This window comes from Octopus sinensis, linkage group LG4 (assembly GCF_006345805.1).
Source record: "Octopus sinensis linkage group LG4, ASM634580v1, whole genome shotgun sequence".
Taxonomy (NCBI): domain Eukaryota; kingdom Metazoa; phylum Mollusca; class Cephalopoda; order Octopoda; family Octopodidae; genus Octopus; species Octopus sinensis.
In genome coordinates this window covers 147332621-147355195 of record NC_043000.1, presented here as the reverse complement: position 1 = coordinate 147355195, position 22575 = coordinate 147332621, and the positions used below count along the sequence as shown (strand labels likewise).

General features: G+C 38.7%; 1 protein-coding gene across 1 annotated transcript; it reads right to left on the bottom strand.

The window, feature by feature from the left end:
• Window positions 1-512: 512 nt before the first annotated feature.
• On the bottom strand, window positions 513-12277 carry LOC115210793 (MKI67 FHA domain-interacting nucleolar phosphoprotein-like). Its single transcript, XM_029779526.2, has 5 exons — window positions 12120-12277; window positions 10048-10170; window positions 7714-7822; window positions 5398-5615; window positions 513-886 (listed from the first exon to the last, which is right to left on the bottom strand). Exons 1-5 carry the CDS (start codon window positions 12228-12230, stop codon window positions 548-550), a joined length of 900 nt encoding a protein of 299 aa, XP_029635386.1. The 5' UTR covers window positions 12231-12277; the 3' UTR covers window positions 513-547.
• Window positions 12278-22575: the final 10298 nt, after the last annotated feature.

Below are 22575 nucleotides of genomic sequence, written 5' to 3'. Positions count from 1 at the left end.
GTATAATTCAAGAACCCTAAACTTATGATAGAGACTGCAATGCCCCCTAGTTAAAATGAAAAAATTTAACAAAATCACAAGTCAGGTGCTACACCTTAAAACATCAGCTTAACAGCAATCATCATACCAGAAGTTCATTTAACCCTTTAGCATTTAAACCGGCCATATCCGGCCAAAAGTATTCTGCCTGTTTTATGGTCAAACTGGCCAGATCTGGTCTCACACACCAACCCTACAATATTGTTTTAAAAATTAACAGCTACCTCATCAAAATCTCATAGCTACAAGATAATGCATGATTAATTCAAAACAATTTAGATAAAAAAGGATTAATTTTGGCAGAATAATGCAAACACTAAAGGGTTAAACAAATATAATCCATGTCAGCACATATTAGTATGACCCAATAAATGTTGAGATTTGTAAAATTGCCCAAGTTTTTTTTATACTAGTTTGACTTGGGCAATTTTGCAAAAAAAAAATAAGTTGTTAAAAAAGTTAAAGAGAAGAAATTAGTTTATAAATTTTTATTGTAAAACTTTTATAATTATTCTTTAACCTTTTTTGGCTTTGGGAATAATTTAAAGCTGGGTGCTTTGGCTGTTTTTACGGTCTTAACTTTCCTGAGTTCTTTTTTGGAAAGCTGGTTTAATTTTGAGAGTTTGACACAGTTTGGTGGTGTTTTTATCTGTATTTCATCATCACTGGGGTTATCTTCCAGTAATAATATGCTGCCACCGGTTGTGGAGTCACCTTCATTAGTCGAATGACTGGCATCAACTGCAGAGAGTGTGGACTCATCTGTCTTCATCTCTGAACTGTCATCAGTTTCTTTTTTAGCTACAGATTTGAGCTGCTTATCTAAACTGGTCATGATTGATTTCTCCTGAAAAATAAAAAGAAAAAAAGTTGAAAGAAATACTCCATCCATTATTGAAAATGCTCTAAAACCAGACTTATTCCTTCCACTACTACAAGCTCTTGACTGTCTGAGCTAATCAGAAACAATGGATTGAATACAGTAAATATTTTTGCCTAACATCCTGAGTTTAAATCAAGGTAGCCTTGTTCTTGTCTTTTATGTCTTGGTTGGGAGAAGGTGTCAAACTACATGCAGCCCTAGGTTTCAGTGACATAAGTATGGAAAATAAGATTATATATACATATATACAGGGCGCAGGAGTGGCTGTGGTAAGTAGCTTGCTTACCAACCACATGGTTCCGGGTTCAGTCCCACTGCGTGGCATCTTGGGCAAGTGTCTTCTGCTATAGCCTCGGGCCGACCAATGCCTTGTGAGTGGATTTAGTAGACGGAAACTGAAAGAAGCCTGTCGTATATATGTATTTGTGTGTCTATGTTTGTCCTCCTAGCATTGCTTGACAACTGATGCCGGTGTGTTTACGTCCCCGTCACTTAGCGGTTTGGCAAAACAGACCGATAGAATAAGTACTGGGCTTACAAAGAATAAGTCCCGGGGTCGATTTGCTCGATTAAAGGCGGTGCTCCAGCATGGCCACAGTCAAATGACTGAAACAAGTAAAAGAGTAAAGAGTATATAAAAATAATTACTTTAAAATGTGCAACCAGCAATATTTGAAGCAGCACAGTGCAATATTTGTTATAAAATACAGTTAAACTGATATGCTTCCAAATTTGACAAAGAGGTAAGTTGATTACACTGACTCCAGTGCTCAGCTGTTATTTCATGAACCCTGAAAAGATGAAAGGCAAAGACAACCTCAATGGAATTTGAACTCAGAATGTAAAAATGGACGACATTCTGTCAACTTGCTGCCTTCATCATCATCATCATCATCGTTTAACGTCCGTTCTCCATGCTAGCATGGGTTGGACGGTTCGACCGGGGATCTGGGAAGCCAGAAGGCTGCACCAGGCTCCGGTCTTATCTGGCAATGTTTCTACAGCTGGATGCCCTTCCTAACGCCAACCACTCCGTGAGTGTAGTGGGTGCTTTTTACGTGCCACCTGCACTGGTGCCAGGCAAGGCTGGCATCGGCCACGGTCGGATTGGTGCATTTTACGTGCCACCTGCACGGACTCCACTGCAAATATTAGGGATATTTTTGTTTACATTGGGCAGGGAGTTGATTTGTTCACAGACTTAGGCACCAGAATTGAGACACTTTGTTATGAATTTAGAAACTACAGTTATGTGGCTGATCTTCTGATTACCTTTTACATTGCTTATACATCACCTGTAGGTGTCAATAAATTAAGAATCAGATTGACAAATGAGGAGAAAGAATTGTTTGGATGTCCAATATTAATTTAGCTTATCTCATTAGCACAAGCACAAATGTGTGTGTGTGCTTGCAGACATAGTTTTGTGGTTAAGAAGCTTGCTTTCTAATCACATGTTTTCAAGTTCAGTCCTACACAGTACCTTGGGCAAGTCTTTTCTTCTATAGTCCTCACCGAGGCAATGGCTAGTGACTGAGACCATTGAAAATATGCTGTACTTGAGAAGACCCAGCAAGCCAAGTGAGACCATAACCTTGTGGCCCATGCCAGGGATGTAACCAGCTCACTTATGCGTACGTTTCCTTCATTGGACACTAAACTCTGCTTGCAAAGACCTATTGAAGCAAGTGAAATCGAAATCAAATTCGATGACTGGCATCCATGCTAGTGGAGCGCTAAGAGTACCATCCAAACGTGATCATTGCCAGAGCAGCTAACTGGCTTCCATGCCGGTGGCATGTAAAAAGCACCATTCGTGCATGATCATTACCAGTATTGCCTTACTGGCACGTGAAAAAAACATCCGAGCAAGGTCCTTGCCAGTTTAGGTGGCATGTAAAAAAACACCATTTGAGCATGGCCGTTCCCAGTGTCGCCTGACTGGCCCTCATGCCAGTGGCATGTAAAAAGCACCCATTACACTCTTGGAGTGTTTGGCATTAGGAAGGGCATACAGCTGTAGGGACTCTGCCAGATCAGATTGGAGCCTGGTGCAGCCATCTGGTTTGCCAGTCCTCAGTCAAATCGTCCAACCCATGCTAGCATGGAAAGCGGACGTTAAACGATGATGATGAGTCAGGGTAATAATCCTCAAGTCTAAGAACAATGAAAAGCCTAGAGATGGTTATGGGGAGAATCGAAAACACCACCATTCAAACAAGACTTTTGTTTACGAAAATCACATATGTCAAGTAATCTGGACATGCTTCCATGGGAAATAGCAAGCAAATGATACTGAGGTTGTTTACAGCCAGTGAACAAATATGAACTCACAAAAACACAAACATGACTTGCTTCTTCAGTTTCTGTTCACCAATTTCACTCACTGACTCACAGCATTATGGTACAGGTCACTAGCCAATAATGCCTATACAGTGGATATAGCCTTCAATCAAATGGTTTCAAAATAAACTTAATCACACAATCATCCTGTGCGCTATCCGAATCGTGGCCGATGCCAGCGTCGCCATGACTGGCTGCCATGCCGGTGGCACGTAAAAAGCACTATCCGAATCGTGGCCGATGCCAGCATCACCATGACTGGCTGCCATGCCGGTGGCACGTAAAAAGCACTATCCGAATTGTGGCTGATGCCAGTGCCGCCTCGACTGGCTTCCGTGCCGGTGGCACGTAAAAGGCACCAATCCGATCATGGCCGTTGCCAGCCTCGCCTGGCACCTGTGCAGGTGGCACGTAAAAAGCACCCACTACACTAATGGAGTGGTTGGCGTTAGGAAGGGTATCCAGCTGTAGAAACACTGCCAGATCAGACTGGAGCCTGGTGCAGACTTCTGGCTTCCCAGATCCCCAGTCGAACCGTCCAACCCATGCTAGCATGGAGAATGGACGTTAAACGATGATGATGAACGACAGTGCATATGGCTATATTAATTTTTACATACTGCACGAAACTGAGCTAAAATTACTGACATTTCCCTGTCAGCAAACCATCTAGTAGTTCTGCACTTTAGATGACAAGTAGCAGAAAAACACCCTTACTTGAAAAACAGGTTAGGATTATGAGGAGGATATCAATGTCTCATGTATGTAAGCATATATATACGTGGTCTGATCAATGAGTACCTGGACTGTGGTCATAGTAATGAAGCTAAAGCATGCAGAGTGAAGCCACTTGGCACAGATTGACCTTGAACCTTGCTGTGCATGCACACTAAGTTTTAATGCTCTAGCTCACTTCCACTGTTTACAGCAGTGCATGGAAGGAAGGTGTGTAGCGTGTGATCGTCGCATTGACCATGACAGAATCTGCATCAAATTTTGCCAAAAGCCTGGCAACATCTGCTCAGAGGTCTACGCAAAAGTTTTCAAAAAGCTTCTATCGTTCTTGGCACAATCAGATCTTGTGCAACTGAAACCCAAGTGTCTTTTTGGTCAGCTGAAAGCAGTTTTGGAACAAACTTGACAGACACATGTCTCCTACCCAAATCTTCAGTGATAATGGACCAAACTGAATTAATCTACACATCCATTGATAATTCACAGATGGCGATTCAGTGGTTTCCCCACCACAGCTGCACACACATCTGTGATGATTTTCTCAGTTCTGCTGGTTGCAGGTTTACCAGAACGTTTGTCAATATTGACATTTTTTACAGCCATCTTGGAAACGTCTGAACCACTCGTCCACTTGTGTACAGCTCATACACTCCTCTCCATACACTTTCTGCAACTTTGCATAGGCCTCTGAGCAGGTATTGCCACAACTTCCTCAGTCATGGTCAATGCAATGATCACGCATGACACATCTTCCTTCCAAGCACTGCTGTAAACAGCAGAAGTGAGCTAGAACGTTAAAACTTAGTGTGCATGCACAGCAGAGTTCAAGGTCAGTCTATGCCAAGCAGCTTCACTCTGCGTGCCTTAGCTTCGTTACTATGGCAACAGTACAGATACTTATCGATCAGACCTTGTATATCACCATCATCATTTAAATATGCAGGTGGCATGTAAAAAGCACCCACTACACTCGCGGAGTGGTTGGCATTAGGAAGGGCATCCAGCCGTAGAAACTCTGCCAGATCAGACTGGAGCCTGGAGCAGCCCCTGGCTTCCCAGACCTCGGTCAAACCGTCCAACCCGTGCTAGCGCAGAAAACGGACGTTAAACGATGATGATGATGATGATGATTCCAAGCTGGTATGGTTTCTATGATTGGATGCTCTTCCTAACGTCAACCACTTTACAGAGTGCATTAGGTGCTTTTATGCGGGCCACCCAGCACCTACGAGTCTGCAAGAGTAGGATCTCTCAGCTGAGAGACGGATGTAGATAACATGCCTGTAAGTATGGAAGGCCAGGCATGTCCTCTACATCACACCCATGCTGGCATGGAAAAACAGATGTAAAATAATCAAAAAAAGTTGCTACATGTTCATCATGCTCCTGTTACTCACCAAGTTGCTTGAATCAAATTCGATACCTATATCCTTAAGCTTTTCCACCCTTTTATTGAGCTTCTTCAGGGAACGAATGGTTTTATATCGAATTACTTTAGTAGATTTAGCTGAATTGTGTCGATCTCTGGAAATGATATGAGATTTTGGTGCTGAGAATTTTCTGTTACATCCTTTGAATAAATTGACTTTCACTTCTTCTGGTGGAATGAACCGACCTGGAGGAATTGAAAAAAAAAATAAAAGATTTCATTAGTATAAGCAAGGAATATTCACAATTTTACTAACCCTTTCATTACTGTATTTATTTTGAGATGCTCTGTATTTCTTTCAATTATTTTAAATATAACAAAGAATTTTGTAAAATAACTTAGTTATCATTAAGCTAGTGTTAGGAACATAAATTGTGACTAAGGTTTAGTGGTATATTTTAATGAAAATCTTATGAAAACAAGACATTAATACTATAGAGCCAGAGCCGGTTTTGGCAACGAAAGGGTTAAACAATGAATTTTAGCTTCATCTTACTTATGGAAGTTCTGATATAAAAGTTTGAGCAAGAAAGAGTCACAAGTGATTGTTGGAGAATTTCTACATTTTTGGTCTCCCAACCCCAGTCATTGTAATACCACAAATTACAATGTATGGGATACAGTTGAGAAAGATGCCAGTTGTTTTACTTGCAACACCAAGGCCAAGGAGTTGCTTGAAGATCTTCCCAAAGGCAGAGTGAGAACACATGCACCAGGTTCTGGAGCTGTCTTGAGATTGTGATGGAAGCTTTGAGTAAACTGTTATCTCCCAGCCACAACAGATTGGATTTGATTAAGGACACCTATCTGTTTACTGAAAATGTATTGTAATGGGGCTTTTATGCTGTTGCAAGAGATAACATTGTTGGCTCTGTTCATTCTCAGTTCGAATATCAACCAAACATAGAAAAAAGATTATATATATGCGACTATCGCCGCCTTGACTGGCTTCTGTGCCGGTGGCACATAAAAAGCACCATCTGAACGTGGCCGATGCCAGCGCCGCCGTGACTGGCTTCCGTGCCAGTGGCACATTAAAAGCACCAACCGATCGTGGCCGATGCCAGACTCCCCTGGCACCTGTGCCAGCGGCACGTAAAAAGCACCCACTACACTCGTGGAGTGGTTGGCGTTAGGAAGGGCATCCAGCTGTAGAAACACTGCCAGATCAGACTGGAGCCTGGTGCAGCCCCTGGCTTCCCAGACCCCGGTTGAACCGTCCAACCCATGCCAGTGCGGAAAACAGATGATATGATATATAAACACACACACAGCTTTTGTAACAGAATATCTTTAGTTCTGATGGTACTATAAGAACATCTGCCACCACAGTTAAAAGAAAGGAGATGGCACTCAGCTTTAAAACACTAAGTAAGGTATGGCAAGGCATGTTTTCATCAAAGATTAGAAATCGAGGACACTGTTGTATGCTGGTGACACTCATTTACAACTACCCTAAGACAAGGAGTCACCAACTCACACCTCATCCTCTTTATATATATGTTGATGCAAACAGGAAGAACAGAACTCAAAATACGAGTGTATATATATTTTTATTAATATTAATAGAAGAAATAGAGTGAGTCAAGATCTGAGTTTCGTGTGCTGGCACTCAAACTAGTTGAGCTTATATATATAGCTGGTGATAAATATATTTCTCTTCGGATTTTTTAGATTAAATTTTAAAATCGTAATGTCATGTGAATAATTCACATTGTTTGCTTGTTACTTTGTTCAATAAGCAAATACACAAATAAGTAAAGAAACAATGTGTGCGTGAGGACATGCACAAGGTTTTTTTTTTTTGCTCTTTATTTTTCCCATATATTTGCTTATTGAATAATATAACAGGCAATTTGAATTATCCATGTGACATTACTATGATTTTAGAATAATCCAGAGGGAAATATATTTATCACCAGCTATATAAACTTAGGTCTTTGACCTGTAGCCAGTTTGATAAGTGCCAATGTATGAAACTCTCGGACCTTGAGTCACTGTTACTTCTGCTAAATATTAATAAAAAAATATACATACATTACATACGACAGGCTTCTTTCAATTTCTGTCTACCAAATCCATCCGCAAGGTATTTTTGTCTTCTACTATAGCCCTAAGGCTAAAGTGGAAGACATTTGCCCAAGGTGCCATGCAGAGGGACTGAACCCAGAACTATGTGATTTGATTTTCTCCCATATTTAAAATATCAGACTTTCAGTACTACAAAATCAAAGCAAGGAAAATAAAACAGGTTTTTAAAGACTGTTGTAAAGTAGATACTAACATTTTAGTAAATTTTCTAACAACAAATAGTTATTCATTGTTCCAGCTACAATTTTTGCCACATCTTCACTCAAGAATTCAATGAAAGCAAAACCTTTGGATTTTCCTGTCTGAAAAAAACAAAAACAAAATGTAAACATTAATTAATTGAGAGAAATTAGATTCATTATCAGTAGGGTAGAAGTGAATTAATTAGAGTTTCAGAAGAAAGCACCTTTTACTTTATGATGTTTAATATAAAATTAACATTAACTTATATTGGTTTCAAATTTTGGTACAACGCTAGCATTTTGGGGAGAGGGGCAAGTTGACTGCACTGACCCCAGTGATCAACTGGTATTTATTGACCCCATAAGGTGGCGAGCTGGGAGAAACGTTAGCACGTCGGGCGAAATGCGTAGCCGTATTTCGTCTGCTGTTATGTTCTGAGTTCAAATTCCGCCGAGGTCGACTTTGCCTTTCATCCTTTCGGGGTCAATGTAATCGACTTAATACCTATGTCTGTCCTTGTTCGTCCCCTCTGTGTTTAGCCCCTTGTTGGTAATAAAGAAATAGGTATTTATTGACCCCATAAGGCGGCGAGCTGGCAGAAACGTTAGCACGCCGGGCAAAATGCGTAGCCATATTTCGTCTGCCATTACGTTCTGAGTTCAAATTCCGCCGAGGTCGACTTTGCCTTTCATCCTTTTGGGGTCGATATAATCGCCTCAATCCATTTGTCTGTCCTCTCTGTGTTTAGCCCCTTGTGGGTAGTAAAGAAATAGTTACTTATTGACCCCAGAAAGATGAAAAGGCAAAGTCAACTTTGGTGGCATTTAAACTCAGAACATAAAGATGGATAAAATGCAGCTAAGAATTTTGTCCAGCGCAGTAACAGCCGTGTCAGCTTGCTGCCTTAATATTAACTTATATTAATAGAAAGAACTACAGAATCAGTAAAGCTGATAAAATTTACAATTTATAGTATTTGATTTATTTATCTAGTTTCAGCTCACGAGCTGTGGCCATGCTGGGGCACCGCCATTTGGTGTTGCCACATGATTTTACTTCACGAATGCTTTTTAGCAATTGCCATTTGGTGCATGAGAGAGTTCGATGCAGCTGCCCTCATCTGCACCTCCTGCCGTGAAGTTGGTTCATCTGGGATACCTGACAAGAAGAGATCCAGTTTCATTTTAAAGACATCTGCATCCATCCCATGCAGGTCTCTTAGGTTCTTCGGGAGGATATTGAAGAGCTGTGGGCCTTGGAAGCCCAGGCTATCACAGTATCTTGTCCTACATCTTGATGTATGTTACAGCAAATGGAGAAATTAATTTTTTGTAACTGAACACTTTCAAACTTCGGACACTAATAGAATGTGTTATATAAAACATCTTTTACTCTTAGTGTTGTTGAGAAAAGTTTATATTTTCAAAGTTATTTTGTGATTTAAAGCAGTTGTATTTTGGTAATTTCAACCAATCAATGACGTGTATTCAACTGAATAAAATTATTGCTGTTTGTCAGCAACAACTATCGGTGGTGTATTTTTCGTTTGTCACTGTTATCTATGACATTCGTTTGTGCGTTTGTACTGGTTTTGGTTTTAGGGTTAGTGGGGGCAAAAAAGTCTTTTCTGAAAAAAGTAGCTGAAAAACAAGAAACCTAAACAAAAAAAACTAAAAGCAGTAAAAATGCACGCACGATTATGGTGTTGCCATGAAGTAAACATGCTTCAGATACACTTGTTTATTTATACGAACGTAACTGAGATGAAATATGTCATAAATAACAGTGACAAACACCAGCAGTAATTTTATTCAGCTGAATACATGTCATTGATAGGTTGAAATTACCAAAATACGACAACTTTAACACAAAATCATCATCGTTTAACGTCCGTTCTCCATGCTAGCATGGGTTGGACGGTTCGACCGGGGATCTGGGAAGCCAGAAGGCTGCACCAGGCTCCAGTCTTATCTGGCAATGTTTCTACAGCTGGAAGCCCTTCCTAACGCCAACCACTCCGTGAGTGTAGTGGGTGCTTTTTACGTGCCACCTGCACAGGTGCCAGGCGAGGCTGGCAACGGCCACGGTCGGATTGGTGCATTTTACGTGACACCGGCACAGAAGCCAGTCGAGGTGGCACTGTTCAATTTATTAAACTGAAAAGGATCAGATCACACTAATTTCTGTACTGACATGGGCTTCAGTAAGGGAGTCTATATTTCACTTTGTTATTTAATTTTAAAATATGAGGCCTACTGAAGGGGACCTTGTTTAAAGAACTGAAATCTTAGACATAAAGAAAAAAAACCGAAACAAATTTAAAACAATAAGGAAAAAAACTTACTCTTTTACTTCGTGATAGCCTAAGGCGAGTCACTTTGCCGAATTGACTGAAATACGCTCTCATTTGGTTCTCAAAGAATCCATAGGGGATACGACCAAGGTAAACAACACCACGCCCAGTTACCTTTTAGAATAAAATATTATCAATAACATTTTGATAAAAAAAAAGTATATACATGTATAGTTAAATATAGAGGTGTAAAGTATAATTTGTTACATAATCTCTATAATAAGCATGATATTGAATGAAATAATTTCCCCGTTTGAACTTTTTTTAATTACATGTGTGTGTGTGTAATCCACAGATGCACAAACACAGAAAATGAAACAAATATGGACTTGTTCCGAAACACCCCCGAGTGGGGAATAAAAACAGGTAAATTTTCAGAGTAACATCCCAAAAACAACCCCCAAAGAAGACTTTCATATCTATGTCTCTTTATACACCAATCAATGAGCTTATTGAATTAAAAAGTTTCAAAACGTGGTTTCTTGCAATCCGGAATCTCCATCATCTAAAACATAGTGGGGGGAAAAAAATTTTCGAAAAAGTTCAAAATTTTAAATGGGAGGGAAGAGTGGTGTTGGTGGGGTTAATCTTTTTTTTTGGGGGGGGGGCATATTCGTAACCTCCGACATCAAAAACGTAGGAATCTGAAAAAAAACTTTAAAAAAAAAATGCATCGGGATCCGATAAATTTTGTTCATAAAAATGCATTTTACAAGGAGAGGTGCGAAACTGCATTAGCCACATGTTCGTAGAAAATTTCATTAAAAAATATCCATTTTCCTGAAAGTTATGATCATCCAAAGTCGTCGGTGGGGGTGACAGAAATCCGTAGTTATCCCCACCGAAGATCCTTAGTTGTTACATCGTTTATAATTTTCGCGAGGATAAGAAACTTCTCTAGGTTAAAACAAATATCAAAACACGACAATTGTAAAATTCCAGCCACTGATAATAAACAACTTGGTTATCACTAGTCGATAAAACTTGCTCCACTTCGACAAGTATTTTTTGCTTAAATGTTGATTTCAATCACAAACTCAGAAAACTGGCGACGGACTTGGTAAACACCCACAAAGTTATCAACCACCTCACCAACAACAACACTGAACACCTTTTTGATCTCCATGTGTCTAACACACGTGGACATGCCTACAAAGTCAGAAAACAAACACAGCTCCCATGACTTTCGGAAACATTTCTTCACGCTCAGAGTTGCTGAAGCATGGAACAAACTGCCTGCGTCAGTTGTTGACTGCCATGACACTGCATCCTTTAAGGCCCTCATGCTTTCTGAAATCCGCCGAAACTTCACCTGATTATATATACACTTTAGATGAGTTGTAGTGCACCTGAGCACTGTACACAATGTTTTATCTTTATTATTATTATTATTATTGGCGATCTTTCGTCTCTAGTAGACCTTTCCGTCGATTTCCGTAAAATTTTTTTTTTTTACATATGGGCTTGCGGGAACTTTTGAAGTAATACACATACACCGAGTAAAAAATTTCAGTTATCTCTTTCTTTCACACATTACTCTGTCTCTTCACACACACTAACAGAAGCACTTCACTTACACAACATACTGTCTGTCTCCCACACCCCATCAAACACACACACACATGTACATCAATGCTTCACATGCACGGTAACTTCAAAAGAACTTCCCTCGTCATACAATCGCTTTCTCTTAGTCTCTTTCGCTCTCATTACTTCAAAAGTTCCCGCAAGCCCATATGTAAAAAAAAAAAAAATTTTTTTTACGGAAATCGACGGAAAGGTCTACTAGAGACGAAAGATCGCCCCATTATTATTATTATTTAAAACGCCGTCTTTTCCAGTAAAAGGAAAGGAAGCAAAATATTACGGAAACTTGTAAATTCTACTGGTTTTGTGTTCGAAGATTATGAAGCAAGTAAAACATAGAAATGGATAATTGTTAGGAACAATTAATTAATTACACAATAATATGTTTATGTAAGGCAAGTGCCTGCCCCACGTGCTTGACAGTCAACATTGAAAAGATTTACGGCAAAATAATGATTTTAATTAAAACGGCTTACTTTAGTAGACTCGACGTTGGCAAATTTTTCGAATTCTTTCTGTTCTGACGGTAGTAATGCCAGATTTTCTGGTAATTTAGGAACCTTTCTTGAAGATTTACCAGTTGCCATGATTAGCAAATTATTAAAAGAGGAAGACGCAAGAGCCCTCTAGCGGATTTCACTTGCTACTAAATTGACACGAATTTCCAAGGGAGGTAACAAATTTATGTTAGCTCGTGTTTTGACAACTGTTTACGCGTGTGTTTTTAGGAATTTATTTATGTAAATATATAACTTATATGAGGTCTTTTCGGTTTTACATACCCGGTGTTATTGTTTTTAAAATTTTTTTTTACACAGATGTAATTTTTAATGCTTATTATGAAAATCATAGATTTTGCCGGGTTATCTTTGGTTTTATGTACATATAGCTGCGGGACTAACGAGTAAACCAAACAATCCGAGGATTGATACAAAAATAGTCATGGGTATTCAGAGTAAGCGGAACGAATATATAAATATTTAAAAGTCACTTATTAAATAATCTGTTAGTATTTTATTTTTAATTTTAATGATGATGTTTTAAAGTAACTTAATAAAATAATCTACAAAAAATAATTATCATATTGTCATACTTCTATAAAAATATTTCAAATTGGTTGGGTCTTAAGAAAGATTACTAGAAATAATAACAAACGACAATAATGATATGAATGGGTGGGCGGAGGGGTGAAGCAAAATTACAGAAATCATCATCATCATCATCATCGTTTAGCGTCCGCTTTCCATGCTAGCATGGGTTGGTCGGTTCAACTGGGGTCTGGGAAGCCAGAAGGCTGCACCAGGCCCAGTCTGATCTGGCAATGTTTCTTCGGCTGGATGCCCTTCCTAACGCCAACCACTCCGTGAGTGTAGTGGGTGCTTTTTACGTGCCACCGGCACAGGTGCCAGACGAGGCTCGCAAATGGCCACAATTGGATGGTGCATTTTACGTGCCACCGGCACGGGGGCCAGGTGAGGCTGAACTATCATGTCCATTTGATACTTAGGATTGTGAAGAAAGTAAGTGAACAGTGGAAAAAATACACCCCTTAAAATTTGAGATTCTGAAGATTTGGAACATGAAATTTGTAGTAGTTGGTGCACCAGGGACTATGAATTTTGAAATAGTCATGTAGTGAAAGGAGATTGGAATGGAATCTCCTGTAGAACTTCTACAGAGGGTTTGCTTCTGAAGAAAAAGAAAGGTAACCAGAAGAGACTCGAGCATTTGATGGCTTAGAGAAATAATGTGGATATCTAAGGTTATAGGTTATAACCTGCTATCCATATATACTTTACCAGGAATAAGCCCAACCCTGAGGCAAGTCGAATAATTAATCTGGAAAGATCCCTAAGTAGTTATAAAAATATATTTCAAAAATTTCACTGAAGAGAACATTAAATCAATATATTTTCAATTAATGAGATTTAATGAGTGACTTTTGAGCATTTACGTATTCGTTTCGCTTAGATAGAATATCCAAGTTTATTTTTGTATTTTCTCAGATTATTTTGGTTTCCTTAGCAGTCCCGCAGATATAAGTATTCAAACGTAAAGATAGCAAACATTTTGGAGAAATTAAGAATAAAGTAACTACCTAAACTTTAAGGATTGAAATATTTTTGAATTTCAACCAATCAGATATGGCTCAGCATTGGCTGGGAAGACCAGAAATTGAATGATTCCCCGGGTTTTACATAAACCTCTTATTGAAAGATACCTTCAAGAACCAGGGTCCCGCAAATAACAAGCTCGTCGATTACCTATTTATTTGTCCCTGTGCGCTACTGCTAGTTAGTTGTACACTTATGCAATGCAGACAGAAAACGAAAATAAAATAAAACAAAACGAAAATAAAATAAAACAAAACGAAAAAACTTCCATTTAAAATATGGGATCTTTTCGGTTTGAACGGCAGTTTTTTCTAGCGGTGTCATACGAAATTGTCACCCATAATTATGACCCTAGTATCGATCTATTGCATTTCAATCTATTTTAGGGTTAGGGGAAGGGTATCTTTTTTTCTTCAGAAATGTAAATAAACCCAATCTGTTTCTTAAACGAGGAACATATTCATACGGCACAAAATGTTTTCACCTCAATAGACGCCATTGATTGGTTGAAATTGCAGAAATTGAAGAAAAAACAAGTATCTTACAAACTATAGAATTTTCTCAATAAAGCCAAGAGAAAAAGATGTTTTGTAAACACATTCTACCAGTATACGAAGTTTAAAAGTGTTTAGTTACGTGGAAATTATTAAAAAAAACTGCCGTTCAAACCGAAAAGATCCAAAATATGCTCTAGAAATATGTTCTATAAAAAACCCAAAACAACGCACACACACACAGAGTCGATAAAGGCTAATACTTTATTTTATCGATGTCTGTAAAGTAAAGTTGATCTCTGTGGTAGAATTAAAGGGCCGTAACTGAATATCGCGGGCGCTGTGACCAACACACATTTGTGCCAGTTCACTATCTACCATTTTAAAATTTATCTGGAATTGATCCCTAATATGCTAATATGCAGACAATAGTCTATCCCACACTCCCTCTCTTTGCAAAGTTGGTTTAATATAAATTCCCACGAAGTTCAAAATAATTTATGGTTACTTACTCAACATAATACTTCTTTCAAGGGAGGCTACTTTAGCATTTTAAAAGTAGTCTCCCTTGACTTCATCTTTGCTTATTTAAAAATCTAGTTACATAAAGTCAAAGAAGAATAGATTTTCTCTTCTGTATGTTCTATTCGTCTGTTCCAAATAGGATTATTTCATTATCTGCATTTACAACAGTTAAATAAACATACTAATCGGTTGTCAAATAGACAGTTTATTTGGATACTTGAGAGTGGGAATTTATCTCATAACCACATTCGTTAATCTTCCGGTATACAGTAATTCCTCGACTATCACGGGTGTTACTTTCCAAAACCCCACGTGATAGGTGAAAATCCGTAAAGTAGAAACAGTACTGTACTGTGTATTTTAAAAAATGATTCTTATAATTTTTATATATTTAATTTATTATTTTTATATAGTGGTCATTTTGCCAGTTTAGTCAATAAAAATTGATGCGGTCACAGGAGTGTGACGAAAGAACTCTGGCCGAAATAAGATTAAGATTAATGTAAAAAATAAATAACACTGAAGCAAAATAACACCAAATATATAGTGCGTGTGTTTTTATTGGCTAAACTGGCAAAATGACCATTCCAAAATATAACAATATTTTTATATACTTAAGCTTTTATAAACATTCCCCACACTCTTAGGATTACCCGTGTCGTCTCCTTTTTTGCGGATAAGGAACATAGTAATGGGCAGTTGCCAGCGCTGCCTTTTCTTCTGTGTGAGGAGGTTTTTATAAACTTCCATGGCTTCGTCGATTACATTTCTGAACTGCAACACACGAATCATCTGGGTGTCCGAATCTTCCGCTATTCTTTGAAGTTCTTTTGGCGGCCTACATCCGCATACCTTCTCTCTTCCTTAAGCATGTCGAGGAGTCTCATCTTCTCTGCCATAGTAAGCATCTTCCTCTGGCGCTTGGGTTCACTATCAGAAATCTTAGAAGGTGCAGAACGTTTGGGTGACATCGTAGGGCTTGAAATAAATTCACAATTTTGCACACAAATGCAAAACCAAACCACACACTCGCCTCCCGAGTTTCGTTTTCCATTCAGTATGTGCGATTCTTTGTCTACTCATCTACGGTACACTACGTATTTTCTTTTAATATATTTTAATTAATGTGTTATACAGTGCAGTACTGTACTGTATTTTTATTAATTAATTTATTTTTAGGCGTGAAAATGCTTACTTTACCACATAAATAATTGAGCACTGTAAACAATAATTTCATTATTATTATTTTAAAACATGAATACCTATCGGCCGCAGAAATCTGCGATATACTGAGGAGTGCACGATTTGAACTTACATATTAGCCAGAAAAATCCGCGATGTACTGAGGCGCGATATGGCGAGTGATTACTGTATTTAGAAAACGCAGAGCGCCGGATTCTTTGTTTCATAGTTATAATATTTTGTCTTATAAGATCAAATACTGGCAGAGCTGCAATGCATTTCATAATTCCAAAGTCGATCTTCCATAACTTTACGACCAAATAAAATGTCTTGGACGTGCGCGGAGGTTGATATAGTTTTAAAAGAAATTATGATCGAAACTGATTTAAATGCCTTCGCTAATTCAATTTCTGCCTAGGATTTCTGACGAAATATTATAGTATTTATTGCTTATTCCTGAAAATCACACTTGGTTGAGTCGACCACGAAGTCAACACCATTCATTCATATTTTATTTATGGTGATATTTCAATGCCTTAGATACTTGATCTCTTTTGACTCACTTGACGAACCAGTTATTATATATAATATAAAAATCCCGGATTACAGCTCGAAGAAAAGGCAAGAGAGTGTAATTGGATTTGTGACCATTGAGTTCAAATCCTTGTAGGAGAATAGCTTAGAGATATGTTGGTTTAGTCCAGGTAGCAAAGAATACAATTTGAATTGGTCGACTGGAGTGCTTTGAGTCATTGACAAAAAAGAAAAAAGAAAAAAATGTTGGTTGGCTGGGAGGGGGAAATGAACTGAAATACCCGGAAAATATTTCCTATATTATATTTTTTTCACTCAAATTTATTTACATCAAATTAACTAAGAAATGAATGCTCTAAGTCAGCTAGAGAATATATAAGGTCAAGGTCGCCTTAACATGATTATAAGCCTTCGGTTAAAGTATTGCACTGGGACTCCTACTTACCCAGTCACTGTAGACATACATTAACATCGGGCCCACAGAACCGTTCTCCGCTGCAACAATTCAGTGTGCACATTGTTTAACGTGACACTAAGTAAGGTACAGTTACAGAAGTAATTGGAGAATACTCAATTAGAAATATTGAGTAACTAAAAAAACAAAACAAAACAAAAAGGAAAAAGATCGCAAAAACCAAACAAAGAAGCAAAAGACAAAAAAGAAAAAAAAACAAAAAAATTAAATAAAATGATAATAGACTGGATGGAGTCAACTATTTTTAGCTATAGAAGAAAATTGGCACTCATATGAGGAGGAGACCCCCTGTGGTCATTAGTGACCATAGGATTGCACCTAGAAAGTTACCCTCCGAGGCACAAGTCAGGGCGAGGTTGTTTGTGGAAGACCAGCAGTTTCCCATGCATACCAGCCTCCCGTTTCCACACCACTGATGTTATCCAAAGTAAAGGTCGATACAGCTTGGCACCTGTGACGTTGCAACTCATTTCTATAGCTGAGTGAACTGGAGCAACATGAAATAAAGTGTTTTGCTCAAGAACACAACACACAGCCCGGTCCGGGAATCGAACTCACAACCTCACGATCGTAACCTCTACGCTCTAACTACTGAGCCATGCGCCTTCACAGAAGAAAATTGACACTCATATATTGACTTAATAACATGAAAAACACAACTGAAGCGATTAGCTTTATGTCTAACCAAAAGACAAAATCTTAACCCAGCACTCCAAAGAAATACGAGTCACATTTTACATTTCTTACGTACTCGAACTATCCCCCACTGGCGGTACCTATTTACATTTAATTCTGTTGGATTATTCAACAGCTAACTGTACTGAACCCAAACAAAATGTAATGTCAGTTAAAGGGTCTGTATGTCTCCCTCAGTTAGTGAGTGATTCGGTGCAATACTGATTCGTACTTATATTCTTTTTGGGTTATGGAAAATTTTAAAAATAATACGAGTGACTACTTTAAAGTTGTATTTCTTTATTCATTACTAGCAGTATAGCCCGGCGTTGCTCGGGTTTGTTTCGACCCTTTAGAATTGGAATTTTTGAAAAGTAAAAATTTTGCATTATGTAGCTTGTTATTCTCTTTAAGTGAATATTTTTCTGGTTGAAATACACTGAAAAATGGCGACACAGCAATAAAAAAATCGTAAAAAAATAGGGATTTTCAAAGAAAAAAAAAGCACCTTTTTGATATAATCTTTGGTGTTAACATGGTCCGATTTGAATTTTATCTTCTACGGAATGAAGAGCAAGCCTTCTTCTATCATACTCTCAATTTTGGTCAACTTGCGCTGCAGGGTCTCGGAGGAGATAGTGTTAGTTGAAGGCTACCAAACCTGCCACACACAGACAACTTCAGTTTTATATATATAGATTAAAGATTAATAATTAGAGAGATAGGGGAGGGAGAAAGAGAGGGAGAAAGAGAGGAGTAAGAGGGTAAATTTAATTTTAATCGTCGCTCTGCATTCTTACGAATCATCAAGTTGATTAACGTCTGTAGCATTCGACTGATCTATGAGATGTGTAATGATTGATTTCATCTTTAGATAAAAGGTCTATTTAATAGGAAGGATAACGTCAACTGGGTCGATCTTAATATATTATTGGCACTTAAGGTGGCGAGCTGGCAGAATCGTTAGCGCTCTGCTTTTCATCCTTTCGGGGTCGATAAAATAATTACCAGTTGAGCACTGGGGTCGATGTAATCGACCTAACTCCCTCATCCGAAATTGTTGACCTTGTGCCTAACTTTGAAATCAGTTTATTACTGGTACTTACGTTCGTTTCAAATGTGCATCATACCAGCAAGTTCGGAGGAGGGATAAGACGATTACATCGAACCCCAGTGATTAACTGGTAGCTATTTTATCGACCCCGAAGGGATGAAAGGCAAAGTCGACCTCGGCGGAATTTGAACTCAGTATGTAAAGACGGACGAAACGTTGCTAAGCCTTTTGCGTTACGTGCTAACGATTGTGCTCGCTCGTCGCCTTAGATTGCTGGTATTTATATAACTATTATTCCTATGAAAAAATTTAATCTTTTCTGAAGGATAAGCATCCATAAGGCTAATATAGAACATTGCTTTCTGTTGTGTTTAAGCAGATGTAAAATGCTGATTTATCGGTAAATTATATTCGCATTCATTATTAAATCTCAGTTGACAAGGGACAAAAATCCCGAAACTAGTCCGAGCGTATCACTCAGGCTTGCGAGGAAGGGATGGCCTCCCTTTGAAAATACTTCAAGGGCACTGAAACGGTGTCTAAAGCCAGCTGGAGACGACGATCTCCTGGGGCTGTAGAGCTACAGTAACACCCCTCCCCTATGTGGTTAGCCATATTAAGATTGCTTCTATACTTTACATTATATTCGTATTATTTTAAATGAAATTTGGTCTGTTTAGAGTTCGGTACCTTGACTAAAGATAACATTAGCGTAGCGCTGGTCACAGAACATGCTCTACCGACCAATGACTTGTTCAATACTCGATCGCCGCCATCACTCGTAGCATTTGGGCAAATGGTGTCAGTTTTGTAATAATCGATTCTGTCTTTAGACACAAGGGTTGCTTTAAAAGAATGATACAACTAACTGATTCGATACGAATATATTACTACTGCTTTTTGTCACCCCAGAAGAAATGACCAGCAAAACCAAAACTGGAAACGAAATTAAATGCTGCAAAACAATTCGGCCTCTGTTCTAACATTTTGTTATTATACAGATTCATTGTTGTTGCCGTTTAGCTCTAGAAGATTAGACAGATGTATGACTAAAAGCGTTCCAGCAACGACCATACCGTCATTTCGTATATTGACGACAATATTTTTTTCAATGTTTTCTTCCTTTTTGTTAAGAGTGTGATTTGAGGGTATTCGGATGCTATTTCTTGCTGGTTGAACGAGCACTTTGAGGTTCCCTCTCTGGGTCCAGTAAAAAATGATTTCATTTTTATGTACAAACCCAATTGTTGTAGGCGAGGGATGTAGTTGACTGGTAACTATTTATTATCTATTAAATCAATTTCAGCGCCCATGTAACTCTGCCAAACTATGACAAAAAAAGGTATATAATAACCCTTAAACTCTCTTTTACTTGTTTCAGTCATTTGACTGCGGCCATGCTGGAGCACCGCCTTTAATCGAGCAAATCGACCCCGGGACTTATTCTTTTGTAAGCCCAGTACTTATTCTATCGGTCTCTTTTGCCGAACCGCTAAGTAACGGGGACATAAACACACCAGCATCGGTTGTCAAGCAATGCTAGGGGGACAAACACAGACACACAAACACACACACGCATATATATACATATATATATATATATATATATATATATATATATATATATATATACATATATATACGACGGGCTTCTTTCAGTTTCCGTCTACCAAATCCACTCACAAGGCTTTGGTCGGCCCGAGGCTATAGTAGAGGACACTTGCCCAAGGTGCCACGCAGTGGGACTGAACCCGGAACCATGTGGTTGGTAAACAAGCTACTTACCACACAGCCACTCCTGCGCCTATATATAAGAAGAAAAAAGATAACAACGTCCCTGCATTGTAGAAACGTAGCGTTCCTGAAAATATTGCTGTAATGTGGATTTCCATAACACGAAGCACATGTTCATTGTCTTCCGTGTTACGTAAAGGTTATGAGAAATATGTTCTAAAGAATTCCACATTACGGCTGCATTTTTGCGACTGCAGCACTTTCGTAACGCAAGTGTTGGCGTTCTAGTATATAGATCCTGGAGAAATGAAAAGAAATATCAAACTCAGTGTAATTTGAAATCCTAACGTTTAGTATTATAATCCAGAAGAGTATATATTCGGGCGTTCCTTCGTTTTAACTCGACAAAACTATAACAAGGCCTTCGGTTGTTTCCGTGTCAACTCGACAATTCACTTCGGATATCTTCGTGACCTCTGTGACAGTGTGCGTATTCTGTTTTTATGTATTTGTGTGTTGTAGAATATAGATATAACGAAATTGTGTCAGCAAAATAGCCTTGCATATTTCTTCTTACCTACTTCATGTGTGTATGTAAAATCCGCAAAATTTCGGAGGTCACGAAGATATCCGAAGTGAATTGTCGAGTTGTCACGGAAACAACCGAGGTCTTGTAATGGGTTTTGTCGAGTTAAAACGAAGGAACGCCTATATTTGTGTAAAGTATTTCTAATTTTGATACCAAGTCAGCAATTTTGAGGAGATAGGGTCAGTTGATTGTATCGACTCTAATACTTGACTGGTATTGTTTCATCTACCCCAAAAAACATGAAAAGCAAAGTCGACCTCGGTAGAATTTGAACTCACAACGTAAAGAGCCGCAAGAAATCTCACTAAGCATTTTCCTGACATGCTACCGAGTGTGCCAGCTCAACGATTTATTCGTGTTGTGATTTGAAAATGGAACGAAAGCAAAAGCGTGTAAGGGAAGCAACTCTACTTAAAATATTATTTTATAAGGTTCTTATGGACATTATTCACAAACCTCTTTTACTTGCTTCAGTCATTTGACTGCGGCCATGCTGGAGCACCGCCTTTAGTCGAGCAAATCGACCCCGGGACTTATTCTTTGTAAGCCCAGTACTTATTCTATCGGTCTCTTTTGGTATTTATGTATCTCGGTATCTAGGTATGTTGATAACTAGATTTGGGTTCTTCATATTTTGATATATATAAGTAAATGTATATATTGATATCTAGATATGTCGGTATTGATATTTAATTATATTGGTATATTATTAATATTGGAATCAGGGTATATTGATATGTAGCTAATATTGGTTTTTAAGTATATCGGTCTCTAGGTAAATGGTAGGTTGATATATGCGTATCTTGCTGTATATAGGTATGTTCGCATCTAGGTATAGTGGTTCCCAGGTATATTAGTATATTGATATCTAGGTATATAAGCATAGTGGAGGCGCAATGGCCCAGTGGTTAGGGCAGCGGACTCGCGGTCGTAGGATCGCGGTTTCGATTCCCAGACCGGGCGTTGTGAGTGTTTATTGAGCGAAAACACCTAAAGCTCCACGAGTCTCCGGTAGGGGATGGTGGTGATCCCTGTTGTACTCTTTCACCACGACTTTCTCTCGCTCTTACTTCCTGTTTCTGTTGTACCTGTACTTCAAAGGGCCGGCCTTGTCACTCTCTGTGTCACGCTGAATCTCCCTGAGAACTACGTTAAGGGTACACGTGTCTGTGGAGTGCTCAGCCACTTACACGTTAATTTCACGAGCAGGCTGTTCCGTTGATTCGGATCAACCGGAACCCTCGTCGTCGTAACCGACGGAGTGCTTCCTTCCTATAAGCATAACGGAATCGAGATATATTAGTACCGAGGTAAATAGCGATATAGGTTAGTGAGGACGCATGGCTTAGTGGTTATGGTGTTGTACTCACGATCGCAAGATCGTGGTTTCGGTTCCTAGAGAGGGTAGTGCGTCGTGTTCTTGAGCAAAACACTTCATCTCGCGTTGCTCTACGATCACTTCGATACCTATTTCTTTACTACCCACAAGGGACTAAACTCAGAGAAGCTAAACAAGGACAGACGAACAGATTAAGTCGATTATATCGACCCCAGTG